Raw genomic sequence first — 20254 nt, 5'->3', positions numbered from 1 at the left:
GGCGCAGGAGCGCGGACCACACCGCGTGGGACTGACGGCCACCACCGCTGCACACCTGGGGAGACCACGTGAAATTTCTGGGACTTCGTTTTGCCGTCTCTGAAACAGGGGTGCTACTATCCCTCCTGCCCGTCTCAGAAAGTTGGGTGTGAGGCTCACATGACGTATGTATGCCTGGGAAACACGCTGCAGGGCCCCTAAGGGGCGGAGCCTCTGGAGTCCGCCTATGGGCCGAAAACGTGCTCCGCGCCCACCAGCAGGGCCCTGCGCAAATGGATTTACCCTCGTTTCCTCGTCTATAAACTGAGACTAAAAAAGTCATCGGAAGATTATTCCACGATTAACTGACACTGTGCATGCAGAGAGCTGAGCATGGTATCTGGCACTTACTATGTTAGCGCTTAAAAGCAACATGCAAAGCGTAGAGTATTGCATGGATGCGTATGGCGCTGAAAACCGCGCTGGGCCAGTCCCCAGCCCTGCGAGAGGGCTGAAGTCAGAGCGCACAGGTGGATGACTTGGCTCCATGTAAACACGGTTTGCTTCTCTTTGCTCTGGAGGGGGCGGGCTGACCCTATTATTAAAACGTCTTCGGTGGCTGTTCGGCTGCCACGAGGCCTAACATTTAGTTCTAGTTATTTGATTAAATATTTGCTCTGAATGGTATTTGAATTGCTGGGTTCCGGACTTTTCTGGTTGGTAATGTCTTCTTTGTATTCTGTAAAGAGGCTAACATCGCTGTATATTGACTATGGAACAGGACTGTCGTTTTTGTTTTGTTTTCTTTTACCAAAGTCTGTAATCTTAAAACCATGGTTCACTAGAACATTGGTGCCTGTTGGCACAGAAGTCAGAGTCAGCTGAACCTTACCTGGTGCAGAAACACTGAGGGGAAGACTTAGGACCTTATATTTTCAGTATCTTTCCTGACCCAGTCCTTGTGGTTTACACATAAAGACATTGTTGCCATTCTCTCCTCCCCTTCTTCATTCTGCTAACTACCTGCTAAATGTTTCTCATTTACAGAGTCTGTTAGCAAAAGAAAATGTAATCCGGTAGCCAAATCCATATTAAATATCAGGAATTAAAAATGTAGACAAATTAGAAACCAAATACACAAACGTGACCCCTCTACCTTTTGTTAAAGAATGTCTGCCCGTGCCCTGCCCACAGGCTGATTCGTGCCAAGGGTCTAACCAACATCGTATGAAAATTAGGCAGATGCATTTTTGCAAGGAAAAAGAAAAAAAGAAAAAAAAACAAAGCGAAAATACACCTTCAGCAAAATCTTGATACATCTCAAATTCATCAAGTAAGTTTTAAAACTTTGTAAGTTCATTAGGTTAAAAGTTTGGATGTCTGGGTGTGTTTTTATCCAAAGCATGACCTTTGAGGGACTCCCATGTCTGTGTAATGCAATGATCACACAAGACTTCCTAATTACTAACCCGGACGCACCACACAAGGAAAGGCCGGAGTCCAGCTGTCCAGAACATCAGAGGATGAACTCGGTGTCTGTAAGGTGAGCTCTCTGAGGGGTGTTAGGGGCACATGAAGCCCACTGGCCTGCAGCTGTAAAGGGACCCCTGGAAGGTACAAACGTGGGGGGTGGCTCAGAGTAAAGGACTTCCCGCTAAGTGATGAGAAAGAAGCATCCATAACATATCTCTCAGTAAAACGAGATTTTAAAATATTCGAAACTTAAGTCTTCAAAATGATGGGGAAATATAAACGATGTACAAATAAACCCACTGGGCCACCAAGCCTCCTCATGTCCCTGACTGGGAAGAGCAGCAAGGACAATCCATCGTTCAGAACCAGTGGCTCCCCTGGCACATGCTTCTCAGTGTGTTACCAACACAAGCTGTCAACAGGACATACCGGGAAATTGTGCACTTCCATTTCTAGGCAATCTCATGTCGCCTGGTACAAAATAAGCATTCTTCTTATAGTTAGAGAACAAATTTGGGATAGTGTAAAATTAGAAAAATAAATGTCCTGTCATTATGTTGTGACCAGGTTTGAGGCATGTGACTTTTACCCTCATTCAGCACGAGGTTAAAAACTAGATACAAACAAGTTCTACAGTATCAGAATTGGGTAGTGCGTTATCCCTCCTTCCCCAAATTGCCAGATCACAAAAGTATCTCTTCTGTAATTGCTGGTAAGTTTCTCCTGTGGCTTGCCTGTTTTCTCTGTGCATCTTTGTAACAATCTTTTTTTAAAAAAAAAGCAGAGATATACTTCTTGTTCTGTGAACAGCTGTAAAAAGATGAAAAGGTATGGAAAAAGCTTAACGTGAATGCCAGCATCTGTTTCTGGAAGTAATATATATGGAATGTCATTTAGGGATAAAAGAGGAGAGAGAAGAAAAAAGGGAGGGAGGTTTATCATATTTGAAAAAAATTAAAACTAAACCTCACGGGAGAAAGAAGATTTAGAGTCCATCAGAGCTCAGTCCTTACTAGAAACACCGCACGGCCGTCACTGGGTTCGGCAGGAGGGCCTCTTCCAAGGGGCACAGCTGCAGCAGAACGTGGGCAGGTTTTCAGAGCCGGGGACAGAAAATAACCCCACCTGTGCCAGCTGAATGACCCTGGGCAAACCAGTTTACCTCCCTCAGACTACATTGTGACACCCCAAAACTTGATGTGGTAACGATCTAAAGGCCCCGTAGTGATGTGACTATTTACTTGCTGTACCGCAGGAACAAAAGAAAAGCGGATCGGTTTTTAAATAGCACTCTGCAAATGTGGGCTGTTGTTTGGTACTGCCAACTGTCAACTACACTACTTGATTCCGTCCAACCATACAGACTTGCGCAGGCTCTTAATGGTCTTTTAAATTTTATTGAATCTATTGGGGTGACGTTGGTTAGTAAAATTATACAGGTGTCAGGTGCACAATCCTACAGTATATCATCTGCATGTTGCACTGTGTTCAGCACCCCAAGTCTCCCTCCATCACCGTGTACCCCCCCTCCACCTCTCCCCTCTCCCTTCCCCTCCTGCAGCCACCACACTGTTGTCTGTGTCGATAACTTTTTTTCTTTTTCTTTGCCTAATCCCTCACCTTTTGTACCCACCTCCTCAACCCCCATTCCCTCTGACAGCTGTCAGTCTGCCCTTCCATATCTAGGAGTCTGTTTCTCTTTTGTTTGTTAGTTTATCTTGTTCAGTAGATTCCACATACAAGTGACTAATGGTCTCTTCTGTGGTTAAAGGTTCATGAAGAAGATGGTTTTCCTAATAGGATTAACCTGATGCTTTTCTTAAACGTGTAACCTTGAGTCCACCCCACAAAGTAACACTTTGGTGAGAGCAATGCACACAATAGAAGTGATCCTAGTTTCTAGGACGTCAAACATTCACAAAAGAGAACTCCTTTTGAAACAGATGTATTATGTTGCGAAGAAAAGAATTCTACTTCTAATTACGGATGATTTGTTGATGAATGCCAATCACAGCCTGTCTGAGAGGCACTCCTAGGGCACCCTCATGTGTGGTCTGCAAGGCCAAGGAAGAGAGAAAAATGCCTGGATGGTACCAACGGACGTTATATGAATTTTAATATTGTTAAAAGAAAACTCTCTTGGAGGCATTTAAGAAAACTGTATTCAAACACACCTCCCAGCCTGAAACTATGGCTCACAAGAAACACACAGGCCTGAGTGAGGCTCAGGAGTCAGGGTGCTCGTACTGAGCATCTTGTGAAGTGGGTACTGGGTGTTTTGGGGACACGTGCGACTAGGGGTTTGGAAAACTGGAAAGGGTAATCGCATGAAGGCTCCTGCCTGATTATATTCCGGGAGACAAGATTATTGCCTTCTCAACTTCCTGTTTCGAGGAACCAACACGCCAGGCCATGGTGCGTGTATAGGGGTGGGGGTGGGGGTGGGGGCGACGGGATAGTAATTTCTTAGACTGAAGCTGCTTATGGTAGTTCTTTGACTGAGGAACACCACGAGCACACCACCGGTAGAACACTGGCTCAGATCTTACCTGCCCCTGCCTAAGAAACAGTCCTGATGGCCGGCAGGTCCTCCGGCCCTATCTGAACACTCCGTCACGGTCATGTTTGAAAACGTCCTCCCGTCCATCCAGTCAGAAAGTGGCCTCCATAAATCCAGTCATTCTTCCCTGGGAATGACTTCCCAGGGATCCCCCTGACCTGCCGGGCTGCAGCGGATAGAGCGACCCCCTGGAACGCTGAGGTCACTGGTCCGGAAACCCTAGGCGTGCCCGGTCAAGGCACATATGAGAGTTGATGCTTCCCGCTCCTCCCCCCAGTTTCTCTCTCTTTCTTTCTCAAATGAATAAATAAAATCTTAAAAATAAAATAAAATAGCTATCATGTGTTTCCTAAGTCTTTTCTTCTCTAGATTAAATATATTCAGTTACCTTAAAATATTACATCTTGCTCTCTTCCTGTTTGTTTATTTACTTATTTTAGTGATAGGAGGGCAGGCAGAGACAGACTCCCACATGTGCCCAGCTGGAATCCACCAGGCATGCCCACTAGGGGGCGATGCTCTGCCCATTTAGGTCCCTTGCTCTGTTGCAACCAGAGCCATTTTTTAGCACCTGAGGCAGAGGCCATGGAGTCACCCTCAGCACCTGGGCCAACTCACTCCAATGGAGCCTTGGCTGCAGGAGAAGAAGAGAGAGAGAGAGAGAAGCGAGAGGGGGAGGGTGGAGAAGCAGATGGGCGCTTCTCCTGTGTGCCCTGGCCGGGAACCAAATCCGGGACTTCCACACACTGGGCCGATGCTCTACGGCTGAGCCAACCAGCCAGGGCTTGCTTTCTTCCTGTTTAATATCAAGTGACTTTTAAAGGGCAATCACTCGGAAAGTGTCTCGACTACATGGAAAAAATAGATTTCAACTGAAATAATTCAGTGGACAATGAAAACATCAGGAAGGGCCCCCCAATTTTTCTCATGTCATTGAACAGAAACAAATGTTCCCATTTAGAATGAGTGGGAAAAATCAAACCGACTTAGGCCTTTTAGTTAAAAAACAACAACAACAACAAAAAAAACCCAACAACCATGGGTCCGTCTAGCAACAGTACCACGGGAACAAAAGGAACCAGTAACTGTCTAAACGAGCAGTGAGGTCATTTCTCCACCGCCCAGAGCCCCTCTCACCGCCAGCTCCAAGCTTCGGGCTGCAAACAGAGCTCTCCCTAGCCATGGCAGCGCGTTTGCCAAGTGAGGAGCACATAAACGCCCTTTGGTTGTACAGTGAGCCATATGCTCTGAAGCCGAGTGCTTCCAAACAGCACGTGGGTTTCTCTGGAATAAAGGAGAGCCCTTGGAAACAGGCTGGCCAGAGCTCCACCTTGGCGCTGGGTGGCCGCGCAGCGCCTCCCCCACGCCCCCGCCCCCACGCCCCCGCGGGAGTGACTCCATGCACTGATGAACTGCTGTACCCTTGTGCTGGGTATTCCAGGGGCCTTTCTTTAACTTGCACTTCCCCGCCATGCTGAGGATGCACCATGTTTCACACTAACCTTTTTTTTTCCCTTTCTTTTGCAAGGTGTGCTCTCAGCATTGTGGGCCATTTCCACGGGAGAAGATTCTATTTAAAGAACTACTGTCCCAGCATAATACAAAAAGTCACACAGAAGACGCCAGAGACGTGGGAAGCTCTGGGTTTATGTTCACACAGCACAATGTGGAGGCCCCCCCCATCCCCAAAGGGGGGGGGAACTCATTTGCGAGGAAAGGCATATACACCGTGTTCATGCAGTCACAGGAGTGGGGACACTGCGCACACACACCCGTGAGCCCAGCCGGGAGGCCCGACAGCTCTGACGTACAGCGTGAGTGACAGGAGACAGGTCTCGCGAGAAACCGGTCTCCATGCACCCGGTTTCTAACCTCAAACACAAACACCGAGTTCTTCTCTCAGCGGTGTTTTTAAAGTTGAATATTTTTCAAACAAAGACTATTTAAAGGACATATTAAAAGCTATTTAAAAAAAAACCTTTCTTAGGCTTAAAACCCAGCAAACCACCCTCCATTGACCATGGGCCGACCTAACAGAATAATGGCCATCCTCTTCACGGACCCTGAGGTCGCTCACATGTAAAAGTACAAACAAACATAAAATAAAACACTAAAAAAAGAAAAGGTTTGAGGTCAATGATTTTCTGATTAAATCTCAAAACAGAAATTTAAAACAAGTTTTTTTCATGTCATTAAAAAAAAAGTAGCCAACTCCTCAAGGTGCAAGGTATCCTTTTAAGGATGTTTCCGCAGAAGAACACTGTGGCTCTCAGTTGTGTGCTCCGGTGAGTTGGGCACGATTTAACCTATTACAGAGGTGAAATTCCAAAGGAGAAGGGCGTGGTTGCCACGTGATCAAATCTCTTCCTAGGCTGTCATCCGCACAGGGCAGGGAGTTCCGTCGGCTTTTTCATTGACGAATCCCTGGTCCCTGCACCAAATCCTGCCACCCAGGAGGTAGCCAACACACATCAGTTGAGTGTATAAATAAACACTGACACAGGCATGCATGATGTGGTTGTGACCCCGCCCCAGTTGTGTAGACACTGTCACAGAGGTACGTAACTAGTCTTTGTTTTAAAATTTGGGCATGAGGACTTTGGATGAAATATATCTACCAAAACCAAAGGAAGACCTCATTGCCTGAACTTCTGTCCCACACGAGAAGGAAAACCACAGGCAAAGGGCCAGGTGAGTACCTCCCTGGTCAGCCTCAAGATGGGTCTGGAGCAAGCACGGGGCTGTCACACCCCCCTGGGTTCTAAGTCTGCACACCCAAGGAGGGGGAGGAGGGCACACCCGCAGGTTGGACAGCGCGTGCCACCCTCAGGCTCAGTGGCCATGCCCAAGAACCACTGTGCTCATGGACTGTCTCAGAGGAACTTGTCTTCCCTGGGCTCTGTCTGGAAAATGTAGGCAGTGGAGAAGAATTAAGTTTCAACACTTAAGGTTGAAGACACGTCACTATTGAATGTTCAAGACCCTCCAGGCTAAAGATTCAAAATTCTGATCTTCATCTATAACAGTTATGGAAGTCTGTCTCACCGCAATAATACCCCATGGTCTTGCTACTGCTGCTGCACTAAACATTGGGACCAACTTCATAGTAAGTGAGGGCGGAGGAAGTATCCGTAAAGCATTATAAAGTATCGACAAAGCCATAGATAAACTGCAGTACATCTATAATTACTTAAAATGGTTACAGGATGCTGTATGTTACCACAACCACCAAAGGAAATAGAGGCTCAACCGGCCTGTTCTTCTAGACCAGTGAACTAGGATTGAAAAGCTGTTTTCACTGAATTTCTCTGGGCTTTCGTCACTGTTTGTGGATAGCCTACTTGTCAAAGATTACTTTCTAGCTGCTTTGTGTTTCCTAACTAGCCACCAACACTGTTTTGATAGGTGCGAAAGGGGTGGTGAAATTGAGTGGATGACAGAAAGGATTCCATCATAAGCACCTCTATGTTGAAGAATAGCTGGCTGTGACGTGCTTTCAACCTATTCTCTTAAAATCTGAAACATCACCTGTTTTACCGAATAACAAAGGGACCCTTGTTTGTTGAAAGCACGCACAGGTAAAAGTCTGCAAGCTTACACACGGAACGGCAGTAACTGCCCTGCTTCCCCAATAATAAAAACATATTTTGGTACAGTTTTTATGTTTTAAAAACTCAGGATAGCTTTATGAGTCCACAAGATAAGAGTGTATTTTCTCAAGATATCAACATACCCTTGTACTACACGTATATAGGATGTCCTTTATTGGACATTGAGCATTTGTTCCTTAAAGATGCGTCCTTTAGTATTTTCATTTCAATATTCTGAAAACAGCATAATTACATTTATTAGTACTTAATTTTTAAAACTGATGATGAATAGTTTTTGAAATACAGCATAGCTTTGGTAACGACACACAGCTAGCTAATCTGAATTAATAAACGAGGGCTGAATTCATAGTGATTTTTTTTCTATGATACAACCAATGATGAAACAACTAATGGTTCCACGGAGCATAAACGTGTCACATCTGTTGGTTCTGAAGGTGAAGCAAGGTTCTGCACCGACACAGGCCTCACCGAGGTCCCAGGAGGAAACGGGAGTGAACTCAGAAGCTTATCTGGAGAGATGTTAATGGAGGGACAGCCCCCAGAGGTGTGGGCAGGGTCAGGGGGATGGGTCCCAGAGTCTGGGGACCCAGAGGTCAGCCCGCCTCCCACCCTCCAGCTGAAGACACAAAGGGGAGAAAGCGAGTTATCGGCGAGGGAGCTGGAACCCAGGAGAGGCGCAGGGAGGGCTTCTGGGCAGGAGCGGCAATCCTGAAAAGGGGAAGAAGCCACTGCCGGATTTCGGGGAACCTCTCACCGCCTGCACTGGAGCAGGAGAGCTGGCAGAAGTGCCCCGACTCCTCTCTCCTGCCTCTCTGCTCCCCACTCAGGCTTTCCTGCCCGCTGGGCCAGAAGCCAGCTGGAAGGAATCAGGCTCCAGGGGTAAGAACGTGGGTGAGGAAGGCAGAGGGAGGGAGTTCAGTCACTTAACTGTCCCCAAGGACTGACGCAGGGTGGCAAGACCAACCATGTGCCTCTGACCCAATTTCTAAAACGCCCACCCAAAAAATGTCATTTGGAGATTTTCCCACTTAGATAATTTTTTTTTAAATACCTACGCCCTTTTCTCTTCTGTGCTTTTCTCCCTTACAAATGCCTCTTAGATTCTTCCTTTCATGCACCTCCTGGTTCCACAGAAGCCTGTGGTTCCACAAGCCCTCCAGGCAGCGGGCTTCTCTCGAAGGCCCCATCTCGAGAGCGCTCTGGACGGCGGGGAGTCTTCCCACAACCGTCAGTGGACGCCAGACCCCCGACACTTCCCCAAGACTCCTCATAGACCTGGGGATAACTTTCACCAAATGTTAGCCCTGCCTCCCACAGATAAATGACCATACTTTCACCATTTCTTTGATAAATGTTAAATGCCCTTAAAGGGCAGACCTGAAATATTTGTTTGAAAGTTCTCTCATCTATCAAGTTGATGTGTAATTTTTGTAAGTCTTCGGCTTAGAAGGCAAATGTAAACAAAAATGGAGGATAAGTCAAATGACCGCATAAGAATTTAAGTAGCTCCACTACTAACAGGCCTTCTTCATATAACCAGGGGAGTCTTTCTTTTTTTTATTTTTAAGCAAGAGAGAGATTAAGGCGAGGGGACAGACAGGGACAGACAGGAAGGGAGAAAGATGAAAAGCATCAATTCTTCATTGTGGCACATTAGTTGTTCATTGATTGCTTTCTCATATGTGCCTTGGCCTTGGGGGGGGGGGCTCAGCTGAGACAGTGACCTCTTGCTCAAGCCAGCGACCTCTTGCTCAAGCCAGCAACCTTGGGCTCAAACCAGCAACCATGGCATCATGTCTATGATCCAAAGCTCAAGCCAGCAACCCCGTGCTTAAGCTGGTGAGCCTGCACTCAAGCTGGAAGAGCCCGTGCTCAAACCTCAGGGTCTCGAACCTGGGTCCTCTGTGTCCCAGGCATATGCTCTACCCACTGCACCACCTCCTGGTCAGGCCTCAGTGGAAGTTTCCAGATACGTCCGTCTGCCTACTGGCACACAAAGACCCAGAGGGCACGGAGCGTGTGTGATTCATCTTTGCAATAGCTACAGGCCCTAAAACGGTGTCTTGCCCATTGCAGACCCTCGATAAATGTTTGCTGCGTTGGCCAAACTTTGGTTTGTCCCCATAATCAACCACCCCAAAAGCACACAAGTAATTACTTCTTGGAAAAATTCCAGCGGGTGTTTGATGTTACCTCTGTGGGGTTTTTGTTCTTTTCCTCTCAAGAGCAGCTCTGTAGGATTATGTTATGTTTTTCTCCTTTGACCTTAATGTCATCAACTTGAATAACAGCTTCATACAAAATTTCTACCAGCGTGTACCACAGCAGGGTCAGGCATCGTTTTAAAAACAGTGCCAGGATCTCTCAGTTTAGAAGATATACAGTCTCTCCTTCTGAACAGAGCCTAAGAAAATGCTTATCTTGGTACTGACCTAAGAACTAAAGACATTTTGAATATATAATTTCATTTTTTAAGAAGTTTTTTTTTTGAAGAATTACAGTGTTTATCACAAACAGTTTAATTAAAAGTAACCTCACATTTTCCTGTAGTTAATAAAAAGTACCCAATTACAAAGTTTAATTTTGAAGCATACTTTTTATATTTAAATGGCAAAAATGATGAACTGAAGTGAATCTGAGCGGAGAAAAAAGAAACACTCAGAAACACTGAGGTTTCGGTGAAAGTTAAATTATTTCATACTTTGCACAACTCAGAATCATTCTCCTCCCCGATAGTCTGGCTCCAAGCATTAATTGAAAATGAACTTGACCCATGAAATCCTCAACTTAACACTCTTCAGGACAGAATAGCCTTTCTCTTCTTGCTTTATGGGAAAATGAACTAAACACTAGGGAATGGTACTGTCTAGGGCTTTGAACCGAGACTAAAAGAGATGAAATATTGTTTGATGTGTATACACATTAGAGGGCCCATTTCAATTTCATAAAAGGATGAGTTTGTTTCCTATCCTCTGACAAAATAGTCTCCTTTTCTTGAAAATGTTCTCTCATTCCAACAATAGAGGGTGTCTGTTTTTTGTCCAGGGAGATGGGGCCGGGGGTGGACAGGGTTTCTACGAATATAAGTCACCTCACTTCTTAAAATGCACTGTGGTGGGAAATTCGGAACGCATGGGGTGGGGAGTGGGGGCTTTGATTTCATCAAAACAGAAGGCTGCATTTGAAGCAGCAGGTAAAGGATATAATGACAGTATAAATTCATTATTTGTAATCTTGCCATTCCCTAAATATAACGCATTAAAGGCTTCAGACAGATGGTGTTATAATACGGCAGCAATGCCTCAAAAGCCTGCAGAGCCACAGTCTTAAATTTCAGAAATGTCCCAACTCAATCCTTCTATTTTTCAGACGTTCTTCAACTTTCATCTGTTTTCATTAATCAATGAGTAATGAGGAATTTTAAGTACCTATCCACAAAGAAATAAAATTTTCATCTTTTTAGGAGCCGAAAAAAATAAAAACCAATTCCAATAAAACGTTGCCATCAAGTAACTTTTTCATTTTTTCTTTTTTTTTTTTTGACAAAGTAAAGATACCCTCCCTTAATTACTTCTACTTACCTACTTTTCTACCATTTGAAGTGCATTCCAACTCCGATGTTAACCCTTAGGTGACATCAGTGTTGGTACTATCTGCTTTCATGTATAGGTGAGGTCTTGAAGTTCCTAAAAGACCAAGGCAAGCCCTGGCTGGTTGGCTCAGCAGCAGAGCATCAGCCAGGCATGTGGGAGGCCTGTGTTCAATTCCCGGTTAGGGCACACAGGAGAAGTGCCCATCTGCTTCTCCACCCTTCCCCCTCTCTTTTCTCTCTATCTCTCTCTTCCCCTCCCACAACCAAGGCTCCAGTGGAGCAAAGTTGGCCCGGGCACTGAGGATGGCTCCATGGCCTCCGCCTCCAGTGCTAGAATGGCTCCAGTTGCAACGGAGCAATGCCCTAGATGGGCAGAGCATCGCCCCCTGATGGGCATGCCAGGTGGATCCCAGTTGGGTGCATGTGGGAGTCTGTCTCTGCCTCCCTGCTTCTCACTTCAGAAAAATGCAAGAAAAAGACCAAGGCAAACACACCTCTATTGTTCTGGGTACTGTATCGGTCTTCGTCATCACTCCTCTGGGGGGAAGTCTACTGCAGTGGAAACCTCCAAGCAAGGTTAACATAGACATGTGTTGCTCCTGTCTGTCGAGCACGCCTTCTCTGATGTTCCTTTATAGAAGTCCCCTAGTCCGGACCATGTGGAGCTAACACCAGACCCCCTTCCAGAGGAAGCCACCTGGACCCAAGCTCAGTCAGCAGAACTTGTTTGAAGAGGGGCAAGTGCCTCAGACTGCTCCTGTAAGAATCACCCTGAGATGTTTGCTGTAAATACTGAAAAGTAAATAAATACATAAATAAATAAACAAACTGTTCTTGCTTTCTTGCTAGGAGTAAGTTGGTAGCGGCTTCTAGGACTCAGCAAATGAAAAACAAGTTGCCTGAAAATGAAGCCAAACCCAGGAAACAGATCCTGATAACCTTGACCGATGGACCCAGCCGTACTTGAACTGACAAGACCTACCCGGAGGCTTCTGCATCAACCAAATAAAGTCCTTAATAAGCCAGTTTGAATTGGGTTTTGTCACTTGCAGCTAAAAGAACCCTGAGTCTAACAACATGGCAACACTAAAAATAAACACGACTGCCGTTAGGGTGGCTAATGGATTTTCCGTGCCGTATGCGTTAATACACCATCTCACTGAAACCTCACAATTCAGGAAAGCACATGTCTATCCACATTAAACTGATATTATTTTTTGAACCCATACTATGTAGGAGAGTGACGAAGCATGCCAAGGGGGGTTCAGTCTGCAATTCGGGAGGCCAGGGAAGTCTCACTTCCATGGGAGGAGAGTGGAGGTCACATATCCCAGGGCACTCACAGGACAGCCATCAAATGAAAGAATATATGGTATCCAATACACAGCCAGGAGGTGATCCTTGCATTAAGCCCTGGATAATAAATTAGGAGCCTCTTTTTTTTTTTTTTTTTTACCTTTCTGACGCTGGAAACAGGGAGCAGTCAGACAGACTCCCGCATGTGCCCGACCGGGATCCACCTGGCATGCCCACCAGGGGGCGATGCTCTGCCCCTCTGGGGCATCATTCTGCCGCAACCAGAGCCATTCTAGCATCTGAGGCAGAGGCCACAGAGCCATCCTCAGCGCCCGGGCCAACTTTGCTCCAGTGGAGCCTTAGCTGTGGGAGGGGAAGAGAGAGATAGAGAGGAAGGAGAGGGGAGAGGGGTGGAGAAGCAGATGGGCGCTTCTCCTGTGTGCCCTGGCCGGCAATCGAACCCGGGACCCCTGCACGCCAGGCCGACGCTCTACCACTGAGCCAACCAGCCAGGGCCAGGAACCTCTTGAAAGAGCCCAGGTCAGAGATGATGAATCTCAGGCAGGTGGTGCTGTAGGCATGGCTGAAACAATGGGACATAGAGATGCAGGCAAGTTAGATATGGAGGGTGCCCAGGTGGGTGCAGCTGTTGCCACTGAGCAAGGGAAAGAAGGAAGGAGACAAAGCAGCGGCCGACGAAACACACTGTCAGGATATAAAAGGAAAGGGATCCAGCAGGCCCTTAGAATGGCAGGTGCGGGCTGCGGAGGCGGAGGCTGGAGACACAAGATGAAGAACACTGGCCTGCCCTCTGGGGCCTGACCATGGAGAGGAGTGGAGGGGGTGGGCCACCACTTCCCTCTGGGTCATCTCAGGCCTGCTGGTGAACCCTGTGAACACAGGCTCTCCCCCAGACAGGGTGGCACTCAGGAAGTATTTGAAATGACAGAATGTACGGAGCTAGGGCACTGCAGGCACGCTGCTGGCTACACACGTGTTTCCCCTGGTGGCACCTCCCCTCCCCCAGAGCTGCCAGTCTTGGCCGCTACACTGGGTGCAGTCTCATTACTCAGCTCTCCCCTCTTCAATTAGTTCATGCTCTCGAAGGAGGTGTCAATGCAGCTTTCTGGGGATGTCTCAAAAAAGACGAGCTGAAAAATACTTTTTTTGTCATTTTAATTTAATGTAAAATTTCTACCTGTTCCCTGCCCCAGTGACCTCAGCAGGCCTCCGAACTGAAGCAGGTGCCCCCCCTCCCGGTAACTCTTTAAAGAGAGATCAAAGTCTCAAAAGTAACAAAGACAGTTGAAAGAGAAAGGGCTTGGCTGCTGGCTATGCCAAGGCTGGTCTCTCGGCTAGGGGGCGGCAGACTCCCGGAGGCCGAAAGGAGCCGCAGTCATTCGGAGCCTCACTCACATCTCTCCCGATTCCCGGGCTCGCGCTCGGCCGCCGGCCACACGTCTGTCCTGGCTCGGCTGAACACGCGGGTTCAAGGGCACCCGGCTGTGACCAGAGCGACCCAACCCGCCTCTGTTTGGTGTCCCGAGAGGGTGCTTTTGCTTTGGACTTGACTGGGTGGACCACACACTCTCCTGCCTCTGCGGGTTAACTGCCTGCGTTCCTCCTTCAAGGTCTCCTCCGCCTTCCCCGCACCCCAAGCCTCCTCTTTCCATCTCCGCGGCTCCTCTCTCCTCCCACTCAGCAGAGTTGTGCTTTGACATTCACGTTTGCGACAATGTGTGTGAAGTTTCAAGTCAATGCCTGACACAAAAACTCATTTAGGGTCAAAATTACGCTTGGAAAACATCATCCATAAACCACAAGATTTCGTGTCTACACTCAAAACAACGATGTGCAGGTACCCGTGGATGAGACATTGTAAGGCTGGGGCCGTGGCCACGCAGGTTCCCATTGGATTCCGGCAGACCATAAAGGAACTGCGGTGCCAGAGGATAATGGGCCATTCCATTCCATTTATTAGAGTCCCCCAATGGCGGATGAGCAAACAGGCAGGGAAAAACTGCTTCCTTTTCTCTCTCTCAGGACTCACAAGCATAACAGGCGGGTTGTGGAGGGGGGGACCCCTTCTCCCGCACACAATAGCAAAATATGGCCCTTCCTAATGACGGCAGGCAATCACAACCTGCCGCCCTGAGGGCAAGCACCTGCAGTCTTACATAGACTATACACACGAGGTGCTGCCTCGTGCTCACGCACCAGCCAGGCAAAGTGCAAGTGAACAAGCCTAACACACTTGTTTGCCCAACTATAAAGGTGCACAGTAAATAAAAAGTAAAGATGCAAAGTACACATTGTTAGTGCAAGAGAAAATGGTATCTGGTCAATGAGCCCGCGTGTGACGCCTGTGTTCTTGTTACTGCCCTCCGCACCGCATCGGACTGCAGGAGGCACGAGAGCTGGTCTCGTCTGAGTTTGCTCACCGTGGCACCCTCAGCGCCCGCCCCAGTGTCCGGCACTTAGCCCGTGTTCCATTATCTAGCCTGAATAAACGAATCAACGAACGAATGAATGAATGCATGCTCACAATGACTCCGTGGCCCGCAGAGCAGGCTCTTCGAGAGGTGGACAAGGGCCGCGGGTCCTGTCCCAACCTCGTGGCCGTGGGCTGTGAAAGGTGAGCGTGGAGAAACCGGCCTCGAGTCCCGGCCAAGCCGGCTCCTGGCAGTAGCACGTGCACCTCCCCCGGAGGCCACCGCGCACGCCCCGCCCCGCCCCGCCGCGCCGCGCCGTGCACGCACGCGCCCTGCAGTCCGTCGTCCGGTCAGTCCGCGCACCGAGGCTCGCCCGCGCGTCGACTGCCCCACGCGCCCGCGCCCGCTGGGGGGCGCTCACCTTCAGCCCCACGCGCCCACGAGCGGACGCTGCACGCCCCCTGCGTTTCTCCTCCCGATCCTGGGCGCGCGCACCTCCTACCTGAGGGCCAAAGAGCGATGCGGGCGGAAGGGCTGATGGGGCTGAGCAAGACCGTGGCAGGAGGTGACAGGCGAGAGGGCGAGCAGCTGCCGTGGACAGTGCGGGCGCGCGCCCGCGCGCGTCCCCGGTCCTCGCACCCTCAGTCGACTCCGGGCCAGAGCCCAACCCTGCTGCCGCGCGCCGCCCGCCTCGCCGCGCCTAATAACAACGGCGCCCGGGGTCAGGTGGCCGCGCGCGGACAGCACCGCTATTGGCCCGGCGGGGAGCGCGGCACTCCAGGATTGGCTGCGGGGCGGGGCCTCGGCCGAGGGGGGCGGGGCTGTAAAAGGAGGCGGGCAGGGGGGCGGCGGGGGCGGGGCCAGGCCGCGGTCCGCGCCTTTGTGCCCGGCGCGCGCTCTCCGCCCGCTCCGGCTGCAGAGCCGGCTGCATCAATAATTCAGAGCGGCGGCGGCGGCGCCAGCGGCGGGTGCGGGCAGGAGGCGGCGGAAGCAGCGGGGACTGAGCGGCAGCGGCTATGCATCCAAGTGCGGCTGGGCAGCCGCGGCTCCCCTGAGGCCTGGGCGGGGCTCCGGGAGCATCGCGCGGGGGGCACGCCTGTCCTGGAGCGCGAGGAAGAACAGGAGTGCCCAGAGCGGCGTCGGCGGAGCTGCGCACGGAGCTGAGGAGGGGGCTCCGGAGCGGGGCTGGGGCGGGGGGGGCGGCTGGCGCAGGCAGCCCCCGGGGCGGGGGGCGGGGTGGGCGCCGGCGCCGCGATGCTGGGCGTCGTGGAGCTGCTGCTGCTCGGGGCGGTGTGGCTGGCGGGCCCGGCCCGCGGGCAGAATGAGACGGAGCCCATCGTGCTGGAGGGCAAGTGCCTGGTGGTGTGCGACTCCAACCCCACCTCCGATCCCACGGGCACAGCTCTGGGCATCTCTGTGCGCTCGGGCAGCGCCAAGGTGGCTTTCTCTGCCATCAGAAGCACGAACCACGAGCCGTCCGAGATGAGTAACCGCACCATGATCATCTACTTCGACCAGGTGAGTGCTACGTGCAGACTGGACCGGCGGAGTGCCGGGGAGGTGGGAGGGAGGTGCCGGGTCTCCAGGGTCTCTGCGGAGGCGCGTGGCGCGAGTTCGGCTTGACTCGTCCCTACTCCCTTTCGTCCCGTCCCGTTATAGGTACTAGTGAACATCGGGAACAACTTTGACTCAGAACGCAGCACTTTCATCGCCCCGCGCAAAGGCATCTACAGTTTTAACTTCCACGTGGTGAAAGTCTACAACAGACAGACCATACAGGTCAGCCGCCGCCTCGGGCCAGGCCTGACCCCGGTAGGGGGCCACGAGCCGCGGGGCTGAGCGGCCGTTTGGGGCTTGGAGGTGGAGAGGCAACTGCATGGACCCCAGGGCTTCTTGGAAGGACGGATAGCAGGCCCTCAGGCTTCCGTGGCTTGGACTGTCCCTTGCTTCCCCTGTCGTTGGCTCTTGGAACCTAGCCCCCTCCTCAAAGGCAGAGTTTCCCCCCCCCCATCCGCCTTCTGGGCCCCTCCAAAGCGGTTCTCACGCTTTCCTATGGGACTGAAGATTTCCCGTGGAGGTTGCTGTTAGAATCACAGACAGCTCCCTCTTCCGTAAGGTTTACCTGACTCCCGACCACCACCGCCTTCAGCACCACGGACAGTACCCCGACCCCTAGCGCCCGCTCCCAAGCCCGCGAGACGCCAGTACACTAACCGCCTTCAGCACCACGCCCCGGGCGGGGGCAGGGGGGGGCTCCCGGTGTTCCTTTGAACTAGCAGCCGAGCCCAAACGGTTACAGGGTAGAGAAAGAAAGGAGGTGGCGTAGGGCCACTCCCTCCGGGCTCCAGCTTTGTCCCAGCCCGCTCTCGGCGGCTCCCCAGGGTCGCAGAGGTGTCTCGGTTTCCTTTGGGCTGAGACGGAAGGTGGGACGCGCGGCTGGGAAAAGGGCGCGCGCGCGCGCGCGGGGACTCTGGCCGCTGAAGCCACCGCAAGGGCAAACCGAGGCGGCGGATGGCGGGAGCGGCCGGCGCTGGACGGGCATTGAGCCTGGGGTTTGGGGATGAAGCACAGGATGCAGCTCTGCGCGAGATTTCTCTCGAGCCAAAAGCCGAGTCTGGCTCCTTCGCTGTGTCCACTGGGCCCAGGAAGTTAGGACCAGGCGGAGCCGGGGTTGGTTGGGTTGTGGGTTTTTTGTTTTTTTTTCCCCAGTAGGGTCCGCAGCAGAGTTGTCTGACTCTCAGTTTGAGCCTTGGGGGTGGGGGAGAGGGTTGGGTTGGCGAAGGGAATAAGGCCTCAGGGCGCTTGAGCCACCGATGGAGTCCTTAAACTGGAGTCAAGAGAGCCCTTGGGGATTCCTGGGCACGTTCAGGAAATGAAGGTGACTCTGGTGAGGGCGCAGGTCCACTCTCTCATCCAGACGGGCCGCCTCTCGCCCCCACTGGAGCCTCAGCAGAAATCTGTAAAGCACCTCTCTGTCCGCCCCCCACGCCCCTTGCTCCCAGGCCTTCAGGGCCGTTCGCCGAGCGGCGAAGGGTCGTGTCTCCGCTGCCGCTTCGGTACCGCCCAGGTTGCAACTCTGAAGCGGGCCTTTTCTCTTTCTCAGGTGAGCCTTATGTTAAACGGGTGGCCGGTGATTTCAGCTTTCGCTGGTGACCAGGACGTGACCCGGGAGGCGGCCAGCAACGGAGTCCTGATCCAGATGGAGAAAGGCGACCGAGCATACCTCAAGCTGGAGCGGGGGAACTTGATGGGAGGCTGGAAGTACTCGACCTTCTCCGGATTCCTCGTGTTTCCCCTCTGACCGGCTCGTCTCGGGAGTGGAGGCCGGACGAGGGCCAAGGCCGGAGGGGGATGAGAAAGAGGCCGAAATGGAGAGGACGAGAAGGCGGCAGGACTTGGAACTTCCCACGGGGTTTCCAGCTGCGCGCGGGTCAAAGGCGAGCGCGCAGGCGGTCGGACAACTTTGTCCGTTCACTCATCGGAAGTCAATTCCATTTAACTCTGCGCACTCCCGTTTCCAAACACGAGCTCACCTTCCCCCTTCCAGGCGCAGCGCTGCAGGAAGAGAGACTGCCTTGTCGTTGTTTCTCACCCCAAGCTCATGTTCCTTACGATTTATAGACAGAAACCTTTTTATTTCGCTGTATAATGTGAGATACCTTTCCTCCCACGTCTCCTGCTGAAATCTAATATGCCCCGCCCCCATTTTAGTTGATGGGGTTAAGGTTTTTATTTTTTATTTATTTTTTGATGGGGGAGGTAGTTTTTAATTTGGCAAGTATTGCTCTACTTAAAACACCGGGCAAGAGTTAATTAGCTGAAAATATTTTGTGTCCTTGGCTGCTCGTCAGCAGAGAAAGGACTCACCTTAGTGGTGAACGGGTTTAAAAATAAATATACATAACTATATACATATGACTATATATCATCTGTACACGAAGAACTCTTCCCAGTGGACACTGGCTGTATGTCCGTATTTCCGTGTCCTGTTCGGAGTGATCGTGAAACCCGAGGCTGCTTGATGCTCCGCCGCTTGTCGATGCCCTCGTGTTCTGTGGCTCCGCTCACAACCGCCAGGAGGTTCTCCCGGACGCTTCCTCGTCCTCTGTAACATACGTGTGAATAGCCAAGGTTTCAATTTGCTTTATTCCAATAAAGTGGAAGTGGGACTTTTATTTTTCTGAAACCGCTTTCTGAGCTCCGCATCCTCCCCAGCTGCGAGGTCTGAGGAGTGCGGAAGGACCAAGTTTCCGAGAGTGTGGGGGACGGGCGAGCATGCTGACCCGAGCCAGGCCGGGCGCGCGCAAGCGCTCCCTGGCGAACCCCGCGCGCTCCTGCCGGCGCCGGGCCGGGGCCAGCCCCGCACTCTCGCCTGCGCTCTCTGCTTTGGCGCAAACGGAGGGAATTTGGCCGAAATCTTACAAAGCTCGGCGGAGCTGCCGCCAGGAAGCAAAGTTTTGGGGGTTTTTCGACGTCCACATGCACCAGAGGATCTGGAGCAAGGCCGCTCTGAGCGGTCCGCTTTCCACACCTCCGCCCCCGGGTGTCTCCCGCCGCGCGCTCCTCGGTTCCGCAGCAGCGTTTTTGTACTACCGCTCCGAACCGAACCCCGGGTCCACTCCCGGGACCCCCACCCCGGGCGCCCAGGACGGGCGCTCATCGCGGGACTTTTGATCCAGAGGTTCGTCTAAGAGTTTTGATTGTATGGGGACATAATGTGAAAGCAAAGATTGAAATAAACAACGTCGTTTTAAGTCTGGCAGTCTGACCCAGTCGCTCCGGCCACGGGGAGGGCGGGCGCGGGGACGTGGTGAGTGGACACGGGCCTGGGGGTGGGGTCCTCGGCCTGGACAGGACCCTCTGGTTCTCGTCTTTTTCAGAGGAATTTATTTTCCTGACCCAAGATTAGCTCCTGGAGGTGGGGAGATGGGGGAGTTAATAATAGCATAATAAGCAACGTATCTCGATTTATTCCTGCGGCTCGGCTGACGGAGCAATTTACCGAGTGGGCGGCCTTCGTTGGCGCTCCGGCCCTGTTCCTCCGGCACACGCGTGGGCCCGCCTCCTCAGCCCCGCGGAGGGGAAGCTCGGAGGAGGGCTTTGGAAGTGGTCGGCGCCTGGGGCGCTTTGCTTTTCCACCTCGCAGCTCTCCTCCCCGCAAGTTAGACCCCAGGGAAGCGGAGGTGAGGTGGGATCAGGGCCCTAGAGGACTTTATTTAAAAAAAAAAAAAAAAAAGATTAAAAAAAAAAAAGACAAAAATATTTTCTCCAAATTCTTTCGTTGGGACGTTGGGACGAGAGTCCGGGAGAG

The 20254-nt window shown here is 51.3% G+C and overlaps 2 protein-coding genes across 4 annotated transcripts in view; one reads left to right on the top strand and one right to left on the bottom strand.

Annotated features, from left to right (window-relative positions):
- C9H16orf78 (chromosome 9 C16orf78 homolog) overlaps positions 1-15563 on the bottom strand; it is a 75119-nt gene extending 59556 nt beyond the window's left edge. For all 3 annotated transcript variants that reach the window (XM_066348789.1, XM_066348790.1, XM_066348788.1), the window contains exon 1: positions 15446-15563. The gene's annotated coding sequence lies outside the window, so the exon portion shown is untranslated. The remainder of the gene's footprint in view (positions 1-15445) is intronic.
- A 634-nt stretch (positions 15564-16197) lies between these two features.
- Positions 16198-19697, top strand: CBLN1 (cerebellin 1 precursor). Its single transcript, XM_066348672.1, has 3 exons — positions 16198-16461; positions 16603-16722; positions 18047-19697. Exons 1-3 carry the CDS (start codon positions 16198-16200, stop codon positions 18242-18244), a joined length of 582 nt encoding a protein of 193 aa, XP_066204769.1. The 3' UTR covers positions 18245-19697.
- The last annotated feature ends 557 nt before the right edge of the window (positions 19698-20254 follow it).

The sequence above is a fragment of the Saccopteryx leptura genome, chromosome 9 (assembly GCF_036850995.1).
Source record: "Saccopteryx leptura isolate mSacLep1 chromosome 9, mSacLep1_pri_phased_curated, whole genome shotgun sequence".
NCBI classification, from domain to species: domain Eukaryota; kingdom Metazoa; phylum Chordata; class Mammalia; order Chiroptera; family Emballonuridae; genus Saccopteryx; species Saccopteryx leptura.
Note: the sequence above shows the minus strand (reverse complement) of the source record. Positions and strands in the feature narration are given on the sequence as shown.